Raw genomic sequence first — 22,161 nt, 5'->3', positions numbered from 1 at the left:
GAAACTGTGTCGAGCATTAATAATGTCTAGTGAGCATTTGTTTTGCTTGAATTCAGTTTTGGTGTTAAACTGGCTCTGAGAACTTATTTCCTGTGTTGAATGTAGCTGAGTGTATCTTTTATTTTACCCTAGTTTATATGATTATGGTGTATGTGATTATTGTCCTCGTGTTTCTAGTTACTCCTGTTTGTTTCTTCCTCATGTCTCTCGTGTCTCTTCCCACTTTCTACTGTCCTTCCCCGGTCTCTGGTGTCTCTCCCGGTCTTTAAGCAAAGCTCTAAGCCTAAGTATGATTTACGAGCATCTGTGGGTGTTGCTCATAGAGGTGAGTGTGTGTGGGATTAGCACATATAAGCGTGTGTGGATGATTTGCTCATAGGAGCTTGTGGGTGCGTGTGAATCGCTCATAGAAGCGTGTGTGTGCGTGTGAATCGCTCATAGGAGCGTGTGTCGCTCGTAGTAGCATGGGAGGTTTACCTACCTCCTAAAGAGCTTTGGTTATATGTTTGAGGTACGTCTTTAAAGACTGTGTTACAACACAGAGTAATTGTTATACGTTTCAGGTATTAGAGCCTGTATGTCAGAGCCTGTGTTACAACACGGAGCTCTTGTTATGTCTCAGGTATTAGAGCCTGTATGTTAGAAAGACTGTATCTCAATACAGAGCTTAGGTTATGTGTTACAAGCTGAACCCTTGAGTGTGTTTTGTTTCTTGTACCCTTGAGTGGGTTTTGATTCCAGAGTCCCGGTGTGTGATATGCTTCCAGAGCCAGTGTTTTGGTTTGTTTACTTTGAGTATGGTTCGTTTGTGTTAAATAAAAGACTCTTTATTTTGAAAACCTTCTGCATTTATGCCTGCCCTTTTTGAGCCCACAGCGATAACAGCCCGTACCGCCCCGCAAGTGACGATATCATTACAAATCTTAAAGAAATATTTATTAGAATATTATTCAGAACATTTACAATTAATATTCATTAAAGAGAAAGTACAAGAAATGTACTAAAAAGAATTTTCTTTTAACTAAACTAAATTGCATATATAATCAGCAAAAAAAGAAACAGCCCTTTTTCAGGACTGTGTATTTCAACAATAATGTTGTAAAAATCCAAATAACTTTACAGATCTTCATTGTAAAGGGTTTAAACAATGTTTTCCATGCATGTTTAATTAACCATAATCAATTAATTAACATGCACCTGTGGAATGGTCGTTAAGACCGTAACAGCTTACAGAAAGTAGGCATTTAAGGTCACAGTTCTAAAAACGCAGGACACTAAAGAGACTTGTCTACCGACTGTGAAAAACACCCAAAGAAAGATACCCAGGGTCCCTGCTCATCTGCGTGAACGTGCATTAGGCATGCTGCAGGGAGGCATGAGGACCGCTGATGTGGCTAGGGCGATAAATCGCCATGTCCGCACCGTGAGACGCCTAAGACGGCGCTACAGGGAGACAGGAAGGACAGCTGATCATCCTCGCAGTGGAAGACCACGTGTAACAACACCCGCACAGGATCGGTACATCCGAATATCACACCTGCGTGACAGGTACAGGATGGCCACAACAACTGCCCGAGTCACACCAGGAACACACAATCCCTCCATCAGTGCTCAGACTGTCCGCAATAGGCAGTCCATGAGGAGGAGATGCACTGCAGTACTTCAAGCAGCTGGTGGCCACACCAGATACTGACTGGTACTTTTGATTTTGAGCCTCCCTTCATTCAGGGACACATCGGGAAACATTTTTAGTTTATGTCTTATGGTGTTGACTCTTTTAGTGTTCATACAAATATTTACACATTAAGTTTACTGAAAGTAAAAACAGTTGAAAGTCAGAGGACGTTTCTTTTTTTGCTGAGTATATACAGTATACATACAGTACAGGCTAAAAGTTTGTACACACCTTCACTCATTCAATATGTTTTCTTTATTTTTCATGACCATTTACATTGGTAGATTCTCACTGAAGGCATCAAAACTACTGTATGAATGAACACATGTGAACTGAAAACATGTTTTATATTCTAGTTTCTTCAAAATAGCCACCCTTTGCTCTGATTACTGCTTTGCACACTTTTGGCAATCTCTTGATGAGCTTTAAGAGGTAGTCACCTGAAATGGTTTTCATAATTGTCACCTGAAATTAGGATGTCATAGTTATGAGATATTAAGTCATAATTATGACATGAGTCCCGTGATTTTTTTTTTCTTTTGTGAATGCAATGAGCTTCCATGCAAAATAATGAATGACATGGTACAAAGAAAGAGAATGATCACAGTGTTTTTATTAATTAATTTATTTTTTATGTGCAGCAGGGTCATATAGTATGAACATCAGCACAGTGAAGGAAGGAAATCCATCAGAACTAAAGAAGGATGAAATAAATATGGAGAAACCCATTGATATGACAGAAGATGAAAAACCAAGCCCTTCCTTTGTGTCCAGTTATGCCCAGGGCAGACCCTCCATGCAGAACACATTCTGTAAGTCTGTGGCAAAGTGATAGGAATAGACACTGAACCTGGGTCTTTAAATGTGCAGATTTTGGATTGCTTATTATAGTAAATCTTGCTAAAGTATTTCAAATAAAATCATCTTTAAATACTGAAATTTTGCCATGGGGCAAAAACATGCTGGAGAACAAATCTAAAATAAAGTATGGTTTTGGAAATTCAGTTTTTAATTTCTTGGAGTAACTTGTATATTTTGTCCTTAACCACAAAGTAAAAATTTAGATCATTATTGTTGACTGTTGATGTGATAGATATACCAAAATGGGGGTTCTAACAAAGGGCGCATTTATTATGCAAACATTCTGCTAAAAATTAATATTGTATATACCTTGTACACACAACTACCCATCACATTCATATGTTGTGTGTTTCCAAACCACATCATACCAAAAATATATAATGAAAATATTATACTATGTATTTATACCACAATATGCATACAACTGACCATCACACCCATATGTGGTCTCCTCCCAACTCTGTCAGCACCATATTTAAAACACGCAGTTGGATAACATATCTTTTTGTGTTATAAAATTTTATAACACAAAAAACTTAATTTTATTTTTTTTTAACTTAATTTTATGACACTTAAACTTAGAGGTCCAAACCTGTTCAAGCATAAGAATGCAAGCTCCATGGAGACATGGTGTGTAATGGTTGGAGTGGAAGAACCTGTGTGTTCTGCCAGTAGCCCTGACTTTAGCTTAACTGAACACTGCACAATATGTACAGAATAGAAAAAATTGAACATGCATAGAATATGACATATTTAAAATCTAAAAGTTTAAATATAATATTAAATATTTAAATGCTATTTTATTAACTGAACGTAATTCTGTTAATATTCTCCCTCTCTCTTACAGCCCTACCAATAAAGAGAGAGGAGAAGGAGGATATTTGGACATTGGATAAAAAAATTCCTGTTACCTGTGCGGATGAAGAGGGCACACACTATCCAGACAAGCTTGCCAGACGTACGACTACAATATTTACATATTATCAAGTCCTAAAGAAATATTTTGTTTTTTTTATTTGTTAGGATAAGTTGCATCTTGTCAGTATTATGTCTATGTATTCATACAGTAACATTTTCATTTTAATATTATGTGGTTAGTTAAGTAGTTAGTTAACTAGAGATTGTTTAGGACAGCAAGGTACATAGTGATTAGCACTGTACTCTTACACCTCCAGCTCCCGGGTTAAATTCCCTCACCGGGAATTTGTGCATGTAGTTTGCATGTTTTCCTCATGCTTGGTGGGTTTCCTCCAGGTATTCTGGTTTTCTCCCACAGTCCAAAGACATGCAGATTAGGCTAAGTGGTCTTTCCAAATTGCATGTAATGTGTAAATGCGTATGTGAGTGTTGACTGGAGGTCCTACTACGGGTCTCCAATGGTTGCCATTGGCCTCCATGGCTCTTAGAGTAGTTGAACAACAGAGGTTTTTAGATAGATGGGATAAAGAGTTTGTTTATGTACATAGTGGAACGGCCAGTGAGCTAGAGATAAATAGCATGACCTCATTTTTTTGTATCATGTAATAACATCATACTTCAAATCTTTCATTGTCCTCATCAACCATCCTGCTTTATACTGTATACAGGGTTGCAGCGGCCTGGGGGCGTATCCCATGAGACTTAGGGCAGAGGCGTGGTACACTTTGGACATCACATCCGTCACATTTCTGATATTTTTTTTTTTTCTGAGAGAAAATAAAATCCCACTAAATAGTCTATACACAAGCATTAAATGATAGCCTTGAGTCAATATTTAAACCAAAGTTGCTATATGAACCGAACAATTAACATAAGAGTTACATATTTTAAAATATTAAAATTTTATTCTGCTTAATTCTCTCTCTTGTAGAGCTACCAATAAAGATGGAAAAGAAGGAGGATATTTCGACATTAGCTAAAACTCTTCCTGTTACCTGTGGAGATAAAGAGGGCACACTCCATGCAGACAAGCTTGCCAGAGGTACACCTATATAATTTACATATCATTACAAATCTTAAAGAAATATTTATTATATAATTATTCAGAACATTACAATTAATATTCATTTAAGAAAAAGTACTAGAAAAGTACTTAAAAATTACCAAAAGCAATTTTGTCGTTTAAATAAACAAAATTGCATGATAAACTACAAATTTTCATAGATTTTTGTCATTGCCATCACAGTTTGTGTTATCATAAGCTTCATGAGTACTATAAAGTGTCAGTATAAGCATGAGATTCAGCATGCATGTCCATGTGTTACAGTAGATGTGTTTACGAAGCCTATTCCTCTAATCAAAGTCAATCAGCTCCAAATGAGTGTAGAAAATGTTGAATAAAAGCAAAAAGGAAAACGTCTCGCGTAATTTATTTCGTTGTCAAACAGAAATAAAGCTGTGTAGATTCAATTTGCTTTTAGAAATAATCAATCTATCAGCTACAGTATCTACACCACTTATCCTGAGCAGGGTAATGGAAGGCCTGTAGTCTCTGCCAAGATACTTAGGGCAGATTAAAGGCTACAACCCAGATGGGAACATAATTTCTGTGCCATATGTAATAGACATTGTATGTCAGTGAAGCTGAAAAATTTACTTAGTTTAAAAATTGTCATTTAAAATATAGATTTTGCTCTGAGGAAAAGCTCTCCTGAGGGGGTAATAAGTTTAAACATTTTCAAATCCCAACATTGGAGGTGCAAAGCAACAATGCTAACCACTAAGCTATCATGCTCACCTTATAGTTTATTTATATTAGACATTAAAAGTTTTTTTTTTCCTCCTGTAGGGGAGGAGTGTATTCTGTGTCAGGACCACTGGTTTACTCCAAATGACTTTGAGAGATTTTCGGGAAAGGGAAATTACAAAAACTGGAAACGCAGCATCCGCTTCCAAAACACTCCTCTGGAGACACTTTTACAGGTAAATCTAAACATTGTCTCTACAAAGATTCTCTAAAACTGCACATGGTTGACGTGTATATGCATTCACATAATCCTCAGGCATACATAAACTTAATGCAATTATAAAAATTTATGTAATAATCCTTTTTTAACATAAATTTATTATGATAATTTTTTGAAGGAGGGACATTTGCAGTGTCCACACACTTACAGAAGATATGCAAAGCAGGTGCTGTGGATTTTTAATCTTTTTCAGTTTTATGGTGCTTGAACAATTTCTTATGCTTTTTCTTAACAAAATATATCTTTTTTTCCTTTTGATACAGAAAAAGGCATTTTCTTCTAGATGTGTGAAAAGCTCCAGTCCTGGTTAGTTTATGCAGTTTATTTTCATTTTCTTTTTTTGTTTTTGCTAACATAGTCTAAATAAAATAAAATAAAAATTAATTAAAAAGTTTTTTTTTTTTTTTTTGCATTTTTGTGCTTCTGTGTGTGCTGCTGTTAGAGTTATTATTTAATGTCTGGTCAAGGTGAAAGGTGTGTGGCCTGCCCTTTGTCGCTATTTTCTCCGTTCTTTTTTGCTCTTGCTTTATCTTTTCTGTATTATTGAGAAGTCTACCTTTTTGCTGGTTTATCACCACCAAATGCTTTTTCATATTTATATTACCTCTGAAACTTTGGTAAATCAAAGGCTTTCCTCTCCATTACCTTTGACAATACCTGATCACCTCCGACATGCTCTGGTTCCACTTCCTTGGAGGAGGCCTTATAGATGCCGGGGTAAATGTGGTGGCGTGCAGGTGAAAGTAAAACCCATTTGGCATTATGCACTGTAGGTGGATTAGATGAATTCTTTTTTCACTGGGCGTCTTTTGAAGCCTCTGAAAAACTGGCTGCTACCTGTTGTTGGTGTGGAAGAGGACACCTGTATATCGTGCTCTTGCTCAACTTGTCTGAGACAAGGCGGATGAATCACCAAAACCTTTGGCCGCTGGGTCGAGCAGCCTGCAATGATGATGAGGGAGACCTGGTTAGAATATCCCTGGTAAATGCCAGGTCAATACTGGATAAGACTTTTAACCTCAATGATTTCTTCACATTTTGCATTATGCATAACAGGGACTTGGATGAGTGTTGGTGAGTCTAGTACATTTACTGAAGTCATACTGCAGGACGATTGTGTATTTACTTTGCAGAGAAATTCTGGACAAGGAAGTTGAATGGAGATTATGTTTAGGACAAGTTTTAACCGTAATCAGCTAGTGTTGGAGCTCAACTCCAGATTTAATAAAATCATGCTCAAGCATTCTTCTCTGGTATTATGTATCATGATATACAGATCACCTAAATATAATACAAACTTTATTAGTGATTTTTCAGACTTTTTTGCAGGAATTATCTCGAAATATGATATGATTCGCATTGTTGGTGATTTTAATATTCACAACTCTTGTCCTAACAAAGCTTTATTGTACAGTTTTTGGCAGATCCTACACAACAGCAGGGACACACATTAGATCTTGTTTTATCCTATGGACTTTCAGTCATTATTGTGAAGATCTGTGATTTACTTTTTCATAATCACGTGCCTGTTGTGTTCGAAATCCTGCTCCCCTGTCAAACCACTAAACAGTGTGTACCTGCACGGTGATGTTGTTCTTTTAATTCTTCTACTGCTGTACAATTCTGTGCTGCTTTCAATAATACTGCTCAGTGATGTTTACTTGCTCACTCTCACTCATCATTTATACCGATTTATCCTGGATTCATGGTCAGGGGAGGCCTGGAGCCTATCCCAGGAGGCTTAGGGCATAAGACGGGGGACACCCTGGACAGGGTGCCAAACCATCGCAGGGCACACACATATATACAATCACACATTACAGGCAATTTGGGAACACCAGTTAGCCTAATCTGCATGCCTTTGGACTGTGGGAGGAAACCAGAGTACCCAAAGGAAAGACACCAAGCACAGGGAAAACATTTAAACTCCATGCACACAGAGATGGGAATTAAGCCTGGCTGGGAATCGAACCCGAACCCTGGAGGTGCAAAGCAACAATGCTAACCACCATGCCACCCAGTGATGTTTAATGCTTTCTTTTGTTTTAATGTCGAAAGGCTAAAATTTTTATTTAAAGTAACACTTCTTAATATCTTGAATAGTGTTGCACCTTTCAGAACCATGCACTCTAAACCTAAATCTGCACCCTTGATAAATGACACCACTTGTGCTGCCACATGTGAGTGTAGGAGAGCTGACCTGAATGAAAGACGCAATTTGCATGTAGTTTTTGTAAATTGTGATGAACAGACTAATTGTCTATCAAAGAATTGCAAAATAGAAAAAAATCTTTTAGTTATTATTAATAAACAACTGTACCAGACCCCCACATCTTGAGTCCGCTGTAAGGTGTGAATTAATTTGACCTTTTTTGTAGTTACCTCCTTCTTGTGAGCCAGCCATCAGTGCTATATGTTCTGCAGCTTTTAACAAGTTTGCGGCAGTTTTACTTTAAGGAAATTATTGGCCATATTAAATCTTCATTCTGTTCTATTGTTTTCCCACCTCAGTTTTTAAATGGAAACTTTGATACCATTGAACCAGTGGTTCAGATTCAGAAATTCAGAATTTTATGAGATTTGAATTTTTCATTGTCGTTTATTGCTTTATTTGGACTCGGATTTTATTTAATATTATTTTTTATAATATTGATTTTTTTTGTAGTTTCTTTCTGTTTTTGCATCTATTTTAGGATTGTACAGCACTTCCAACAACTGTTTTGTTAAATGTACTTTTAAAATAAGTTTGACTTTAAATTTGACTTTGAATGTAGAGACAAATGAATCCAATGAAGACTGTGTAGAGTGGATAAAAGAAGAGGATAATGAAAAAGAAGAAGACAATGAAAATGACAGTGAGCCAGTGGACTTATCTACATTTGACACCATTGCTTTACCAGTCAGCTGTGGTTCTGTCAGTGGGATTTTACATAAAAGCAGATTTACAGGTAGGTAGGCATACAGTAAGAGCTAAATTTACAGATTTTAGAATCTCTGAGAAACAATAGACATTATGAAAAGTGCAGAATTGTACTATCAGCATGTACAATAAAAGTGTTCCCTTTCAAAGGCTACACTCGATGCTGCGTGAAAACGCTATGGAAACATCTTTTTGTGTTGCCGGTTGTGAAGCATGTGTGTGCCAAACACGCCAAATTTTTGGCATATATAACCTCGGTCAGGTGACATCATCTGATGAAGCGCACCTGCAGGTTATAAATAGGAGTGAACCGGAAACATTCCTCAGATCTTTTTGTCTTCAAAGGACCGAATATTGTGTTTGCGTGTGATGTGTGCAAGTAAATTTAAAAATATTAACTCACCTATATGGTGAAGTTTGTTAGGAGATCCACGCCTCCGCTCTTTCAGATCGCGATCTCCACACCGTTGTTTCGGCGCATTCCTGGGTTAAACAGTGCAATCTGGCAGATGTGCACGAGACGGGAATCCCCCTTTCTCTCGCGTCGTCGCCGGATCAGGAAGTTTTCTGTCCACTTCTCAAGCGCGCTCCGGCGCTTCTTGTAAATGGATAGGAAAGACTTACTCTCGCTTCCGCAGGTAAGTAACGCATGCGATCAAGCGATCGCATTTTGTATTTCGCCGCAGAAGCGGGATTTCCCCAAGCGCTCGAAAAAAAAAAAAAACCCCGACAGATTACTGTCGGGTGGCCAGGGGGGAGGAGCCTCGGATAAACGGCGCTCTCTCTTTCTCCCTTTTTTCTTGGCAACCTTCATGACGAGTTAACCCTTTCATGGAATAGCCTTATTTATCCCATGTTTTCATGCCATCATCTTCAAATTATTCGAATGATGTTGATGCGAAGGTGTGGTTATAGGATGATGTCCTAGTTAGAAGAGACGCTGGGGCTATCTCTCCTGGGACATCATCCTTCCTGAAAAGAAGCATACACTCCTCACCAAGCCGTGTAGACTGACATCTTCCCTGGTGGGGAAGAGCGTCAGGCAGCTGATCAGGCTGGTGCTCTACTGCACACCATGGCGGTTTTGCAGGCCTACCAGGCTGACCTGCTGAAAGACTTGAGCACTGGCGGGGCTCTACAACATCGTTCCTGGAATTACATTGAGCCACAGACCTGTCTCTTCGTGCATCAAAGCAGACAGTCCGACCTATCGGCTGTTTTTATGGCTGCGATGGTGTTCCACAGAGTTACCTGTGGCTAAATCTCACTGGAGAATCAAGGATAAGGATCGTGCATTCCTCCTTGATGCCCCATCTCGCCCTCTGGCTGGTTTGGCGACCCTGTTAACGTCGCCACTAGGTTTGGGAGGCGAAATCATATGAACAAGCCTTCGGGAAAGTCCTTCCCTGCCATGCTCAAGGGTCAGGACTGTCGGCCACCCAGCCCCGACCGGATCTGACTCCCGCGAGGTGCTAAACGCAGGAATAGAGCGTTATTGCAATCAGCTTTGAAGAAGTCGGACCTACGTACTGTCTCCATCACAAAGAAGAAGTACTGAGGTCGTCCAGGACCGTGGGGGTGGCTCCCCCCGGGGAGGGGCACGTAGAATTCCTCTCAGGGATGAAGTGTTCTCCCTGGCACCTCCAGGAGGTCGGTGTTCCTGCTCCGCCACCACTGATGTTTCGGACAACACCGGTCTCCAAGAAATGTTAGTTTTTCAGTTTTTCCTTGCCATGTTCAGGATGCCGAACAGCTAATACATCCCCCCCCCCCCCCCATCTAACCGCAAAGACTCTGCCCCTTTAGGAGAAACTGGCAGCGTAAAAGCTACTGCCAAGTATATCTTTTTGGGTACTGAGCATTGTAGTGAGAACTAGGCGCATCTACTGACTCTGGAGTTACAAGACGTTCCTGGGAATAGGGGCCATGTCAAAGTGATTGCTCTCAATCCAACCAAGGGATTGGTTGTGACAATCGATCTGAAGTACGCATATATTTCACACAGAAATATTGCCACAACACAGGAAGTTCCTGACGTTCGCTTTCGGGGGCAAAGCTTACCAGTATCGGGTCCTTCCATTTGGTCTAGCTAACCCGCACATTAGACGACTAGCTATGCTGGCTCAGTCTCAGGAGCTAGCGCTTCGACATCGGGATGTCTTCCTAGCTCATCTCTGTTCCTAGATTGAGACTCAACGCCATAAAAGCGTTCTCTTTCCTGCTCAGAACACAACATTTTGGGTGTCACCTAAAATGCGACCGCAATGCGGGCACAGGGGTCTCCTGCACGTGTCAAATCCATTCCAACACCCTGAAGGAAACCAAGCTAGGCCAGAAAGTGACTGTTCATCACTTTCAGATATTTGTAGGTCTCATGGCAGCTGTGTCTACGGTGAAACCTTTGGGCCTCTGCACATGAGATTGTTTCAGTTGTGGCTAAAAGCAAGGGGATTATACTCAGGGCCATACCCCCGAGGCAAGGCCTCGCCAAAGGCTTCGTACCCTTTCTATGTGGTTCAGACCCCGGTTTTTAACTTTGGGTCCCACTCTACGTGCATCTTTTTGTCGTCGCAGATACTAACGAGAGACTTTTCCCTCACGGGCTGGGGTGCGGTCTTAGATGGCCGTCCAGCCCAAGGGAGCTAGAGAGGCCATCTTCTCGCGTGGCACATCAATTGCCCCGAACTGATGGCTTTATTTTGGCCCTGAAACACCGCCTTCAGCAGTTAAGAGGCTATCATGCCCTAGTGCGAGTGGACGACACTAGGGTAGTCTCGTACATAATAGCCAGGGCGGACTGTGCTCGCACCGCTTGAATAGCTAGCGCACCAGGTTCCCCTTGGGGGCACAGGACAAGTTCCTGTCCCGCAGGGCGATGTACATTATAGCTAAAAGTCAGGGGATTACTCAAGGGCCAATCCCCGGAGGCAAATATGGGTTAACCCTTAGGAGTCTGACTTGCCGCCGGCGGAAAAAATGCATTTTTTTCTGGTAACCGTGAAAAGAGTTTAAAATGCTCCGTCATGATTAATCATACACATTAGTGTAGTACATTATTTGAATCTGTAAAGGGTCTACTTTTTTTCATGTATACTCACAATATCCACAAAACAATGTGCTTTTGTAAAATAAAGAAAATAAACAGGGTGCGCTTTCAGCCGTCTCTGTCTCCGCGAAAATCTTTTTGAAACACGTCACTAAAATGAACTGAAACTCCGCGAATACTGCACACACAGACATGAGAAATATATCTATAGAAAGCTTAAAGGGTCTACTTTTAAATGATGCAATTCAGATTGAAAACAAATATTCTCAGTTTATGTAATCCGTATAAAACCAAGGAGAGGCACAGAATTTCTGTCGCACTTCATTATCTGCTAATGACCCGCGGCAGGACACGCCCACACGCCATTCACACGGAAAACAGTCACAGGGTGATCTGCATACGAGGCCACGCCCCCCGGGCAACGGCACGAAAACACACACAGACCGGCTTGAAAACACTCAGATTCAGTGAGTTTACTGCACGTTTGGAAGATGGCACGCGCTGTACAGCAAAGAAAACTCTTCAGATGATTTTGGGCAGTGAGGAGGAGTTTACATTTACCTCAGGAGAAGACTGTGTGATGGCGAACGGGGGCATTTTAAAGAGAGAACAGATCCAGCAGAGGACATTGAAGCAAACTGCTGTGACACTGGGTAAGTTATTAAGTCTTATATAACTCTTATTCTGATAATATTAAACTAATATTAGTAAATATTTCCCTCACTTCAGCTAGCTCTTGTCAGCTTGTGTGACACATTGGCTTTCAATGCCATTTACACAGTTTAGTGTAGCATGTAGATAACACTGCTAACAGGCTGCCTTATGTAGCAAACATGTTATTTCCCGGTGGCTAAGCTAATGTCTTATGGAGTTTACAGATGTTTATAAATGTTCTAATGTATTTCACCTCGTTTTGGATAGCTTTAGATTATGGTTGCTAATATATATTTGGATCCGTTTTGGTTAGCTTATAACACTGCTATCGGTAATGTTATTTAGCACAAACAAGCTAGCTCCAGTTAGCTAAATACTGCCTTATGTATCTAAGAGACATAATGAATTTATGAATGTTTATGAATATTTCTGTGGTGTAAATGTTCATAATGCCTTTTGTTAAGCTTGTATTTACAAATACCTGTTTAGAATGTGTTAAATATGTGTGTAAAGCATGTCAGGTGGATGGTGTTTGCTAATGCCTCAGGTGTAAATGTTTGAGATGCACTAGACTTGTCTAGTCTATTGTCCATCAACAGACACAGAGGGGCACAAAATGTATACACTTCATACCTATTAAGCGTCCATATATATTAATTGCACATCCATTTACTATGAACAGTATAGGCTAACTTTTTTATTTATTTGTTTGTTTTTAGGAATGTGTCTGCATCACCCTTGCCTTCACCAGCACCTCACATCAGGACACCACATCAGGTTTGCACCATTTTACCATGAATGTTGTTTGCACTTTTTGCACTTTTTATTTATTTGGAACTGTTTCTGGAATTTTTGCAAGTGAATCTTAAGTTATTCTAAATAAACCACAAACAAAGTAATATGTTTCTGTCTTCTAATTATTTTCTTGTAACACTTTCCTATGTGTAACACTTTCACATGAAAGGGGTAATTATACAGCTCATTATGCGGTTCTTTGTCTTCTCTGGCGTGAATTACAGCATTATTCATGATCATTCACGCCTCCTCGCATACTGCCTTTCTAAACAAAAAGTGTCTTAGAAAATTTAAATGAATGTATTGTTTTCTGTAAATGAGTAAGAAAGGTGATTGTCACATCATTTTGAAGTAAAACCTCTACATTATAAGATCCAGGTCACAAAAGTCTTGTGCACAAATGTTATGAATGTGTTTTGTGGTCTTATTTCAGTAAGTTGTTTTTTTGTTGTTTTCAAAAATCACGCATAACATTTTTTTTCTCAAATATACAAACTTGTACATACATGCTGCTCATATATTATTGTTGCCCAGTTTGTACTGAATAAAATGATATCAGACTTTAGATATTTATAAGTTTATAAGTAACTGAAAAATACACAAATGTCAGGACATGTCAGAATCTCTTCAGAGCTCCAAAACACCCTCAGACTCCTAAGGGTTAAGCGCCAGGTGGCTTCATACCTTTTCTATGTGGTTTAGACCCCGGTTTCTGACTTTGGGTCCCACTCTACGTGCGTCCTTTTGTCGTCGCAGATGCTAATGACAGACGCTTCCCTCACGGGCTGGGGTGTAGTCTTGAATGACCGTCCAGCCCAAGGGAGCTGGAGAGGCCATCTTCTCGCGTGGCACATCAATTGCCCCGAACTGATGGCTTTATTTTGGCCCTGAAACACCTCCTCCAGCAGTTAAGAGGCTATCATGCCCTAGTGCGAGTGGACGACACTAGGGTAGTCTCGTACATAATCGCTGGGGCAAACTGTGCTCGCGCCACTTAAATAAGCTAGCGCACCAGTTCTGCTTTGGGCACAGGACAAGTTTCTGTCCCGCAGGGCGATGTACATTATAGCTAAAAGCCAGGGGATTACTCAAGGGCCAATCCCCGGAGGCAAATATGGGTTAAGCGCCAGGTGGCTTCATACCTTTTCTTTGTGGTTCAGACCCCGGTTTCTGACTTTGGGTCCCACTCTACGTGCGTCCTTTTGTCGTCGCAGATGCTAATGACAGACGCTTCCCTCACGGGCTGGGGTGTAGTCTTGAATGACCGTCCAGCCCAAGGGAGCTGGAGAGGCCATCTTCTCGCGTGGCACATCAATTGCCCCGAACTGATGGCTTTATTTTGGCCCTGAAACACCTCCTCCAGCAGTTAAGAGGCTATCATGCCCTAGTGCGAGTGGACGACACTAGGGTAGTCTCGTACATAATCGCTGGGGCAAACTGTGCTCGCGCCACTTAAATAAGCTAGCGCACCAGTTCTGCTTTGGGCACAGGACAAGTTTCTGTCCCGCAGGGCGATGTACATTATAGCTAAAAGCCAGGGGATTACTCAAGGGCCAATCCCCGGAGGCAAATATGGGTTAAGCGCCAGGTGGCTTCATACCTTTTCTTTGTGGTTCAGACCCCGGTTTCTGACTTTGGGTCCCACTCTACGTGCGTCCTTTTGTCGTCGCAGATGCTAATGACAGACACTTCCCTCACGGGCTGGGGTGCGGTCTTAGATGGCCGTCCAGCCCAAGGGAGCTGGAGAGGCCATCTTCTCGCGTGGCACATCAATTGCCCCGAACTGATGGCTTTATTTTGGCCCTGAAACACCCCCTCCAGCAGTTAAGAGGCTATCATGCCCTAGTGCGAGTGGACAACACTAGGGTAGTCTCGTACATAATCGCCGGGGCAAACTGTGCTCGCGCCGCTTGAATAAGCAAGCGCACCAGTTCTGCTTTGGGCACATGTGGGTTTCTGGCCCTCAAGGCGATGTACATTTTGGCCCATGATCGCCAAAGCGCACTGTGCCTCTTCAATAAGCTAGCGCACCAGTTTCTGCTTTGGGCACAGGATGCGTTTCTGACCCTCAAGGCGGTTTGGGCTTCAGGGCATATGGAGTTGGGAGCCCTGGTACCTTCAACGCACTAGAAGAACGTATGCCCTCAAGGAGAGGGTATTGGAAAGTGGTGCATGACATAACATGTAGACCCAGTCCACTGCTGAATTGTTTCAGTTCTGGAATTCTGCAAGAAGTTACTCAGGCTTATGCCCTAGTACCCTCGGAATGTACGTAGCCGCTATTTCGGCTTGTTATGTTCTGACGGATGGGGACTGGCTGACACCCCTCCCAAACCACTAGAGTCAGCGCCTGTCCTGCTTCTGACCCTCAAGAAGGTTTTTCTTATAATCACTTTGGGAGATCTGCAGGCTTTCCCTCCTGCCTAGACTTTGCCCCTGGGCTAGTCAGAGCTATTCAGCATCCTCACCCGAACTATTTTTATTCTTGACAATGCACCCAGTTTCCTCAAAGCCTTCTGTCCTCCGCCTTTACAGTTCCGGAGCAGGATAGGTTTTACCTACTATCTTTAGTATGCACTCTTCAGATTTTACGTCCACCGCACTAGCTAGTGGGGTAAGTCAGAGCAGCCTTTTTTCATCACATCAGGAAAAGAAGCTATTGCTCTAGCCTACGAGGCGCGTGGTCTCACTTCGCCTCGAGAAATCAGGGCTCATCCAATCAGGGGGATTGCCTCATCTATTGCGCTGGCAAGAGGGTTTCCCCTGCAGCAAGTGTGTCATGCGGCAGGTTGGACCTTTCCGCACACATTTGTGAGATTCTATAGTCTGAATGTTCATGCTACTCCGAGCCCACAGGTCCTTGAGTCAGCCTCCCATCAGATCGTTCTGAGACCTCCTCGGCCTTTGTGCACACACGCTTCACAACCTTGGGGTCCAGACACTTGCAGTGCGGTGGCGTTGGTATTCTCGTTCCCATAGCGTTTTCACGCAGCATCGAGTGTAGCCTTTGAAAGGGAACGTCTCGGGTTACTTTGCTGTAACCCTGTTCCCTGAAAAGGCGGGAACGAGATGCTGCGCTCCAATGCCGCACTGCCTGCGTGACTGGACGTCCTTTTCAGACAAAATTGATCTGAGGAATGTTTTCAGTTCACTCCTATTTATAACCTGCAGGTGCGCTTCATCAGATGACGTCACCTGACCGAGGTTATATATGGCAAAAATTTGGCAAGTTTGGCACACACATGCTTCACAACCAGCAACGCAAAAAGATGTTTCCATAGCGTTTTCACACAGCATCTCGTTCCCGCCTTTTCAGGGAACAGGGTTACAGCAAAGTAACCCGAGACGTTTTTTTGATGACATGCATAGTATAGTATGTATACAAAACTGCAATATGTAAAGTACAACAGAATGGTGATTATATGCTTAGAATTACAGTATAAAAGAATGTGCATCATTTACATATCATACAAAGAAATAAATACTAGTAAAGTAAATGATCATTGTGTGTGTGTGTGTGTGTGTGTGTGTGTGTGTGTGTGTTTCTGCTGCAGGGTTACACAGTAAGTGTATCCGCACAGAGGAGCGCTGGTTCAATCTTGAGGAGTTTGTAAAGCAGGGGGTAACTCTGACTAATGGACACTGGAAGAAAGACATACTGTGTCATGGCAAAACCCTTAACTACCTGGTGAAGGTGATGTGAGAGATTTAATTTTCACTCTCTTGTTCTCTTTGTTGAAAAGGGCAAGAGTAACTAGACTGATTACTGTATGTACAGGTTTTTTTTATTTGTTAGTATATTGTCTCTTTTGCAATTGTTCTGTTTGCAGAAAAAAATCCTACACATACATTCATGGCTTTGTCCCTGTGATCTTTGCTCTCCTGAAAAGCAAGTAAGTCTTAAACCTGGACCACCATTCTGATCTTAACAACTTACTGGTTTCTTTTGAAAGATGTGATGACAATTTTTTTACTATCTTGCTTTGAAAAGCTTAGTGTCATGGTATCTAAGTTTAATATTTCTCTCTGTAACTGGGGTAAAGAAATGTGTTATACAGAACTAAAAAATAATAGCCAATAAAACTGGATTCACTAAACATTCGACATTTGTTAAGTTGGACTTAGAATTAGATTAGATGAGGTTAGTTATGGTTTTATTGTAACTGGTTACTATTAATAAGTGAATAGTTTTTTTTTAATGTGGTGGAACACATTCTAGTAGATTTGCAGTTGTAATTGCACCCACTGTTGGTGACTGTTACTTAAGTGAGCAACATAAAAGAACAAGATATCAAACATTTAATGACTCATTTAATGTTTCCTTCATTTTGTGAACCAGTGGGAACAGGATAATGATGATGTGTGCTACATTTGTAACACTTTGGGAAAGCTGGTGTGCTGTGACGGGTGTCCACAAGCTTTTCACCATCACTGCCACTTACCCACTCTACAGGAGGACACACTGAAGTAAGAAAAATAGAAACCAAATAAAGAAATAAAAAAAAAACCTTTACCAAAGAATACATAGACAAAATTTTGAAGCCAGTAAATGTTACAATATAATTTATTTTTAGAGTAACCCTGTAATACCCTTTTGTAAAAACCCTTTTGATTCAAGATGGCGCCGGTGAGGTCAGCTGCCATCACGACTGCTCCGACCTATTTTACTTTGTTTTTTCGTCTTTTAAGTTATCTTTCAGTAACTTTAAACCGGCTAATTCATCACCATTGAGTACATTAGGTATGATAGAGACACTTTTGTTTTTATTGGTATACAATGTACTCACAATTTGACGTTTGTAACTTCGGATCCGAGCTGGCCGAGTGAGATCCTGAGGGAAAACAAAGGACGCGACGCGAAGCGGCGGCCACGAGGGAAACGAGCTGGCATCAGGAACAGGCTGAGAGCTTGTGCACACCGCACACCTCTGCCTAGCATCCTGCTCACCAATGTCCAGTCACTGGAGAACAAGCTCGATGACCTCAGGGCCAGAATAAAGTTCCAGAGAGACATTCGGGACTGCAATCTCCTTTGCTTCACTGAGACATGGCTAAACCCAGCGGTGCCGAACCACGCCATCCAGCCGGCTGAGTTCTTCTCGGTTCATCGCATGGCGTGTAATGGTGAACAGCAGCTGGTGCAACAGCACGACCGTTGTTCCTCCTACACGCTACTGCACACCAAATCTGGAACTACTGTCCATCATGTCATCCTTTTTATCTACCTCGAGACTTCACATCGGTCATAATCAGCGCCGTTTACATTCCACCACAAGCAGACATGGACACTGGCACTTACACAGCACCAGACACAACACCGGGACGCTTATTGTGACGGAGAGACTTAGAAGTAGACTTAGAAGAGACTTAGTAGTGCCAACCTTAGATGCGCAGCGCCAAACTTTTTTCAACACATCACCTGCCCCACCAGGGGTGGAAGGACACTGGACCATTGTTGACGCAACCGCACTTGATGACGCAGACTGGGACATGTTCAGTGAACAGCTCCGATGATGTCAGCGTGTTTACGGAAGCGGTTGTGGGATTCATCGGGAAACTAGCGGATGATACAGTGGAGAAAAAGACTATCAGAAAGTTTCCCAACCAAAAGCCGTGGGTGGATAAAACCATCCGCGATGCTCCGAGATCTCCCATCGCTGCCTACAACACGGGACTTGCGTCGGGGGACATGCAACCGTACAAGGCTGTGTTATATAACATCTGAAAAGCTACGGGAGGAAACTAGAGTCACAGCTCCAACAGAATGACTCTAGGAGCCTGTGGCAGAGACTAAGGACAATAACAGACTTTAAAGCACCAACATCCGGTATGACGAACGCAGATGTGACTCTGGCAGAGGAGCTGAACACTTTCTATGCTCGCTTCGAGGCTGCAGCTAAAGAGGCTAGCGATGCTAATGATAGCGGCGCCAACGGCTACAGACAGGAAGACACTGCCAGCACCGGAAGCACGTTCATCATCATCGAACCATGACGTGAGAAGAGCCTTCAAGAGAGTGAACACCAGGAAAGCAGCAGGACCAGATGGCATCTAAGGTCGTATTCTCAGAGCCTGCGCAGACCAGCTAGCACCTGTGTTCACAGAGATATTCAACATCTCTTTATCTCAGTCGGTGATCCCCACATGCTTTAAAGAGTCCATCATTGTTCCTGTCCCAAAGAAACCACATCTTGCTTCTCTCAATGACTATCGCCCTGTAGCCCTCACCTCAGTAGTGATGAAGTGCTTTCAACGACTGGTCAGAGACTTCATCATTTCTTCACTACCAGACACACTGGACCCACTACAGTTCGCTTACCGTCCAAACCGTTTCACAGACGATTCAATCTCAAATCTCCTCCACACATCACTCACTCACCTGGACACTCGGAAGGGAAATTATGTGAAAATGCTCTTCATCGACTACAGCTCTGCATTTAATACCATAATTCCCTCCACACTCATCACCAAGCTGGAGCAACTGGGACTTAGCTCATCTTTGTGTCAGTGGATCTCCAACTTCCTAACCGGCAGACCACAGGCAGTAAGGATGGGCGGACATGTCTCAGCCTCCCTCACTCTTAGCACTGGAGCCCCCCAGGGTTGTGTTCCGAGCCCCCTGCTGTACTCTTTATACACCCACGACTGCGTGGGCTCTACCAACTCCACCACCGTCATTAAGTTTGCTGACGACACTGTCGTGGTGGGCCTGATCACAAACAACGATGAGTCGGCCTACCTAGAGGAGATTGGAAATCTGGAGAAATGGTACCAGAGGAACAATCTCCTCCTGAACATCAGCAAGACAAAGGAGCTGATTGAACTACCAGACCCCAGTCATCAACAGCAGCCCAGTGGAAAGAGTGGACAGCTTTCGATACCTCGGTGTTTACATCACTCAGGACCTGTCATGGTCCTGTCACGTTAACACTGTGGTGAAAAAGGCCCGGCAGCGTCTCTCCCACCTCAGATGCTTGAGAGACTTTAGACTGCCCTCTAAGGTGCTCAGGAATTTCTACTCCTGCACCATAGAGAGCATCCTGATGGGGAACATCACGACCTAGTTTGGAAACAGCACCACGCAGGACAGACAAGCTCTACAGAGGGTGGTGCGTTCAGCTGAACGAATCATCCGCACCAAGCTCCCTGACCTGCACTTGCTCTTTACTGTAAGCGGTGCTGGACCAAGGCCAGGAAGATAGTGAAGGACCTCAGCCATCCCAACAATGGACTGTTCTCTCTGTTGCGGTCTGGGAAGCAATTCCGCTCCCTGAAGGTCAACACAGAGAGACTGAGGAGGAGCTTTTTTCCGCAGGCAATAAGGTCTCTTAACCACAACACAATACAGAACTAACATCATCTTTTTACATCCAACACTGACTGGGCATTCATGGCCACTATGGACACATTCATGCACACTTTTGCACTATATATTCATATTTTTTATTTATGAACAACTGCACAAATCACTTTAATAACAAGTCACTTTAAGAAGTCACTTTTATGCATATTTGCACAGCTTAGTCATTTCTACATTTCTGATTTGGACAAATTTCTATTTTCTTCTTTTTATATTTCTATATTATTATATTGATATTTGTTCTTATTTGTACAGTATATTTTATTTTACTTTGTACAGTATATTTTACTAGTTAATTTCATTTTCCACCATATTTCTTTATTACAGTATACTTGTATAGTATATTTTACTAGCTAATTTTATTTTCTACCTAATTTCTTTTATTACAGTATATTTTACTTGTACAGTATATTTTATTAGTTAATTTTATCTTTTAACGTATTTCTTTTATTTATATTTATCTCCTATGTTTAAGCATTTATTTTTTAAGGTCACTGGCAGTCGTGTAAGCATTTCACTATATCGTACTGTGTATGACTGTGTACGTGCGAATAAAATTTGAATTTGATTTGATTTAATTAATACACAGTTGAAAATTATTAACATGCATTCAGCATACAGTTAGTTTGTTTTGAGCAGCTTCAGATATGCATTTGTTAAACTGTGTTTAAAACATTTTTTCTCATCACAATAAGTTAACCACAAACAGAAGAACTAATACACTAAATACTGTAATACACAAAATAAACACACAACCTAACATTTCTTTAGACTGCCTTTTGTTTTGATTACAGCACATATTTGCTGTGGCATTGTGGCATAAGCTTATGCAATGTTACAACATTTATTTTCATTCATAGTCACAATATCGCCAAGATCTTTAAAAAAATCCATTGATGGAAAAACCTTGTCTTGTAGTATATTCAGGTAGTCAGATGTTTGAGCATATGACATTGCCGAACCTAAACCTGTGCAACAGAACCTACCCCAGATCGTAACATTGCCCCTATGGTAGGCATTAGGCATGATGGGTTCATCACTTCATCCACCTCTCTTGATTTACCCTGATCTACACATCACTCTAAAACAGGATAAATGCTTACTCATCAGACCTTTTTTTCCATGCTCCACAATCCATTGCAATACTTTAGCAATCTCCTTAGTTGTTTTCTTTGCTCACTGTGAGACAATAATTTGATCCTTCTGAAACAGAATAACATCTTTGCCACAGCCACAGAATACTGTATGTCTTCTGACATGATTGTTTAAGACATGAGAAGCTACACACTGCATCGGTTACTGTAGAGTTAAATAACTTGTTGCAACAGAACAACATAAATCACTGCATTTATTATCCAATGGAAGGATCTTACCTAGTTGGCTCAGTATAGTCTAGATAGTGACTTTTTTTTTTTAACTGGGGAGTGTACTGGATGTATTGTGTGTGTGTGTGTGTGTGTGTGTGTGTGTGTGTGTGTGTGTGTGTGTGTGTTTTACATAATTATTATAAGGTTGTTTAGACTTTACTATATAACATTGACTTAATAGTATGACAACTTGTATATGTGTGTGCGTGTGTCTGTCTGTTACACAATCATAATATTAAGGTTGTTTTGACTTAATTGTATAGCATTGACTCAATAGTAAAACAATTTGTGTGTGTGTAGGGATGAATGGCTGTGCACATTCTGTGTGTTAAAGGCCAAGCAAAAATTGTGGACTCGAATGAGCCTGAATTCTGCATTGCAATGTCCTGTTTCTGGAAACATGGTATATATACACAAACACATACACACAGGCACATATGTGCATAAACTGTACATACACACATATACACACACAAATGAATACAGAGCTTTGTTTCTGATTTTTGTCGGTTTTATCTTTTATCAGCACTGTGAATAT

General features: G+C 41.5%; 1 protein-coding gene across 7 annotated transcripts in view; it reads left to right on the top strand.

The window, feature by feature from the left end:
- LOC128516056 (nuclear body protein SP140-like protein) overlaps positions 1-22,161 on the top strand; it is a 44,727-nt gene that overhangs the window by 19,229 nt on the left and 3,337 nt on the right. For 5 of the 7 annotated variants that reach the window (XM_053490358.1, XM_053490354.1, XM_053490352.1 and 2 more), the window contains 12 exons: positions 2,317-2,487; positions 3,384-3,494; positions 4,386-4,496; positions 5,304-5,437; positions 5,600-5,647; positions 5,745-5,787; positions 8,256-8,429; positions 16,451-16,590; positions 16,727-16,789; positions 17,236-17,363; positions 21,924-22,026; positions 22,150-22,161. The exon at positions 22,150-22,161 is cut by the window's right edge and continues 63 nt beyond it. In XM_053490358.1, coding sequence (XP_053346333.1) covers positions 2,317-2,487; positions 3,384-3,494; positions 4,386-4,496; positions 5,304-5,437; positions 5,600-5,647; positions 5,745-5,787; positions 8,256-8,429; positions 16,451-16,590; positions 16,727-16,789; positions 17,236-17,363; positions 21,924-22,026; positions 22,150-22,161 — 1,238 coding nt within the window. The remainder of the gene's footprint in view (positions 1-2,316; positions 2,488-3,383; positions 3,495-4,385; positions 4,497-5,303; positions 5,438-5,599; positions 5,648-5,744; positions 5,788-8,255; positions 8,430-16,450; positions 16,591-16,726; positions 16,790-17,235; positions 17,364-21,923; positions 22,027-22,149) is intronic. The other 2 variants (XM_053490353.1, XM_053490357.1) reach the window with 1 other exon arrangement.

The sequence above is a fragment of the Clarias gariepinus genome, chromosome 28 (genome assembly GCF_024256425.1).
Source record: "Clarias gariepinus isolate MV-2021 ecotype Netherlands chromosome 28, CGAR_prim_01v2, whole genome shotgun sequence".
Classification (NCBI taxonomy): domain Eukaryota; kingdom Metazoa; phylum Chordata; class Actinopteri; order Siluriformes; family Clariidae; genus Clarias; species Clarias gariepinus.
The sequence above is the reverse complement of the archived record's forward strand: the minus strand, read 5'-3'. Positions and strand labels throughout refer to the sequence as shown.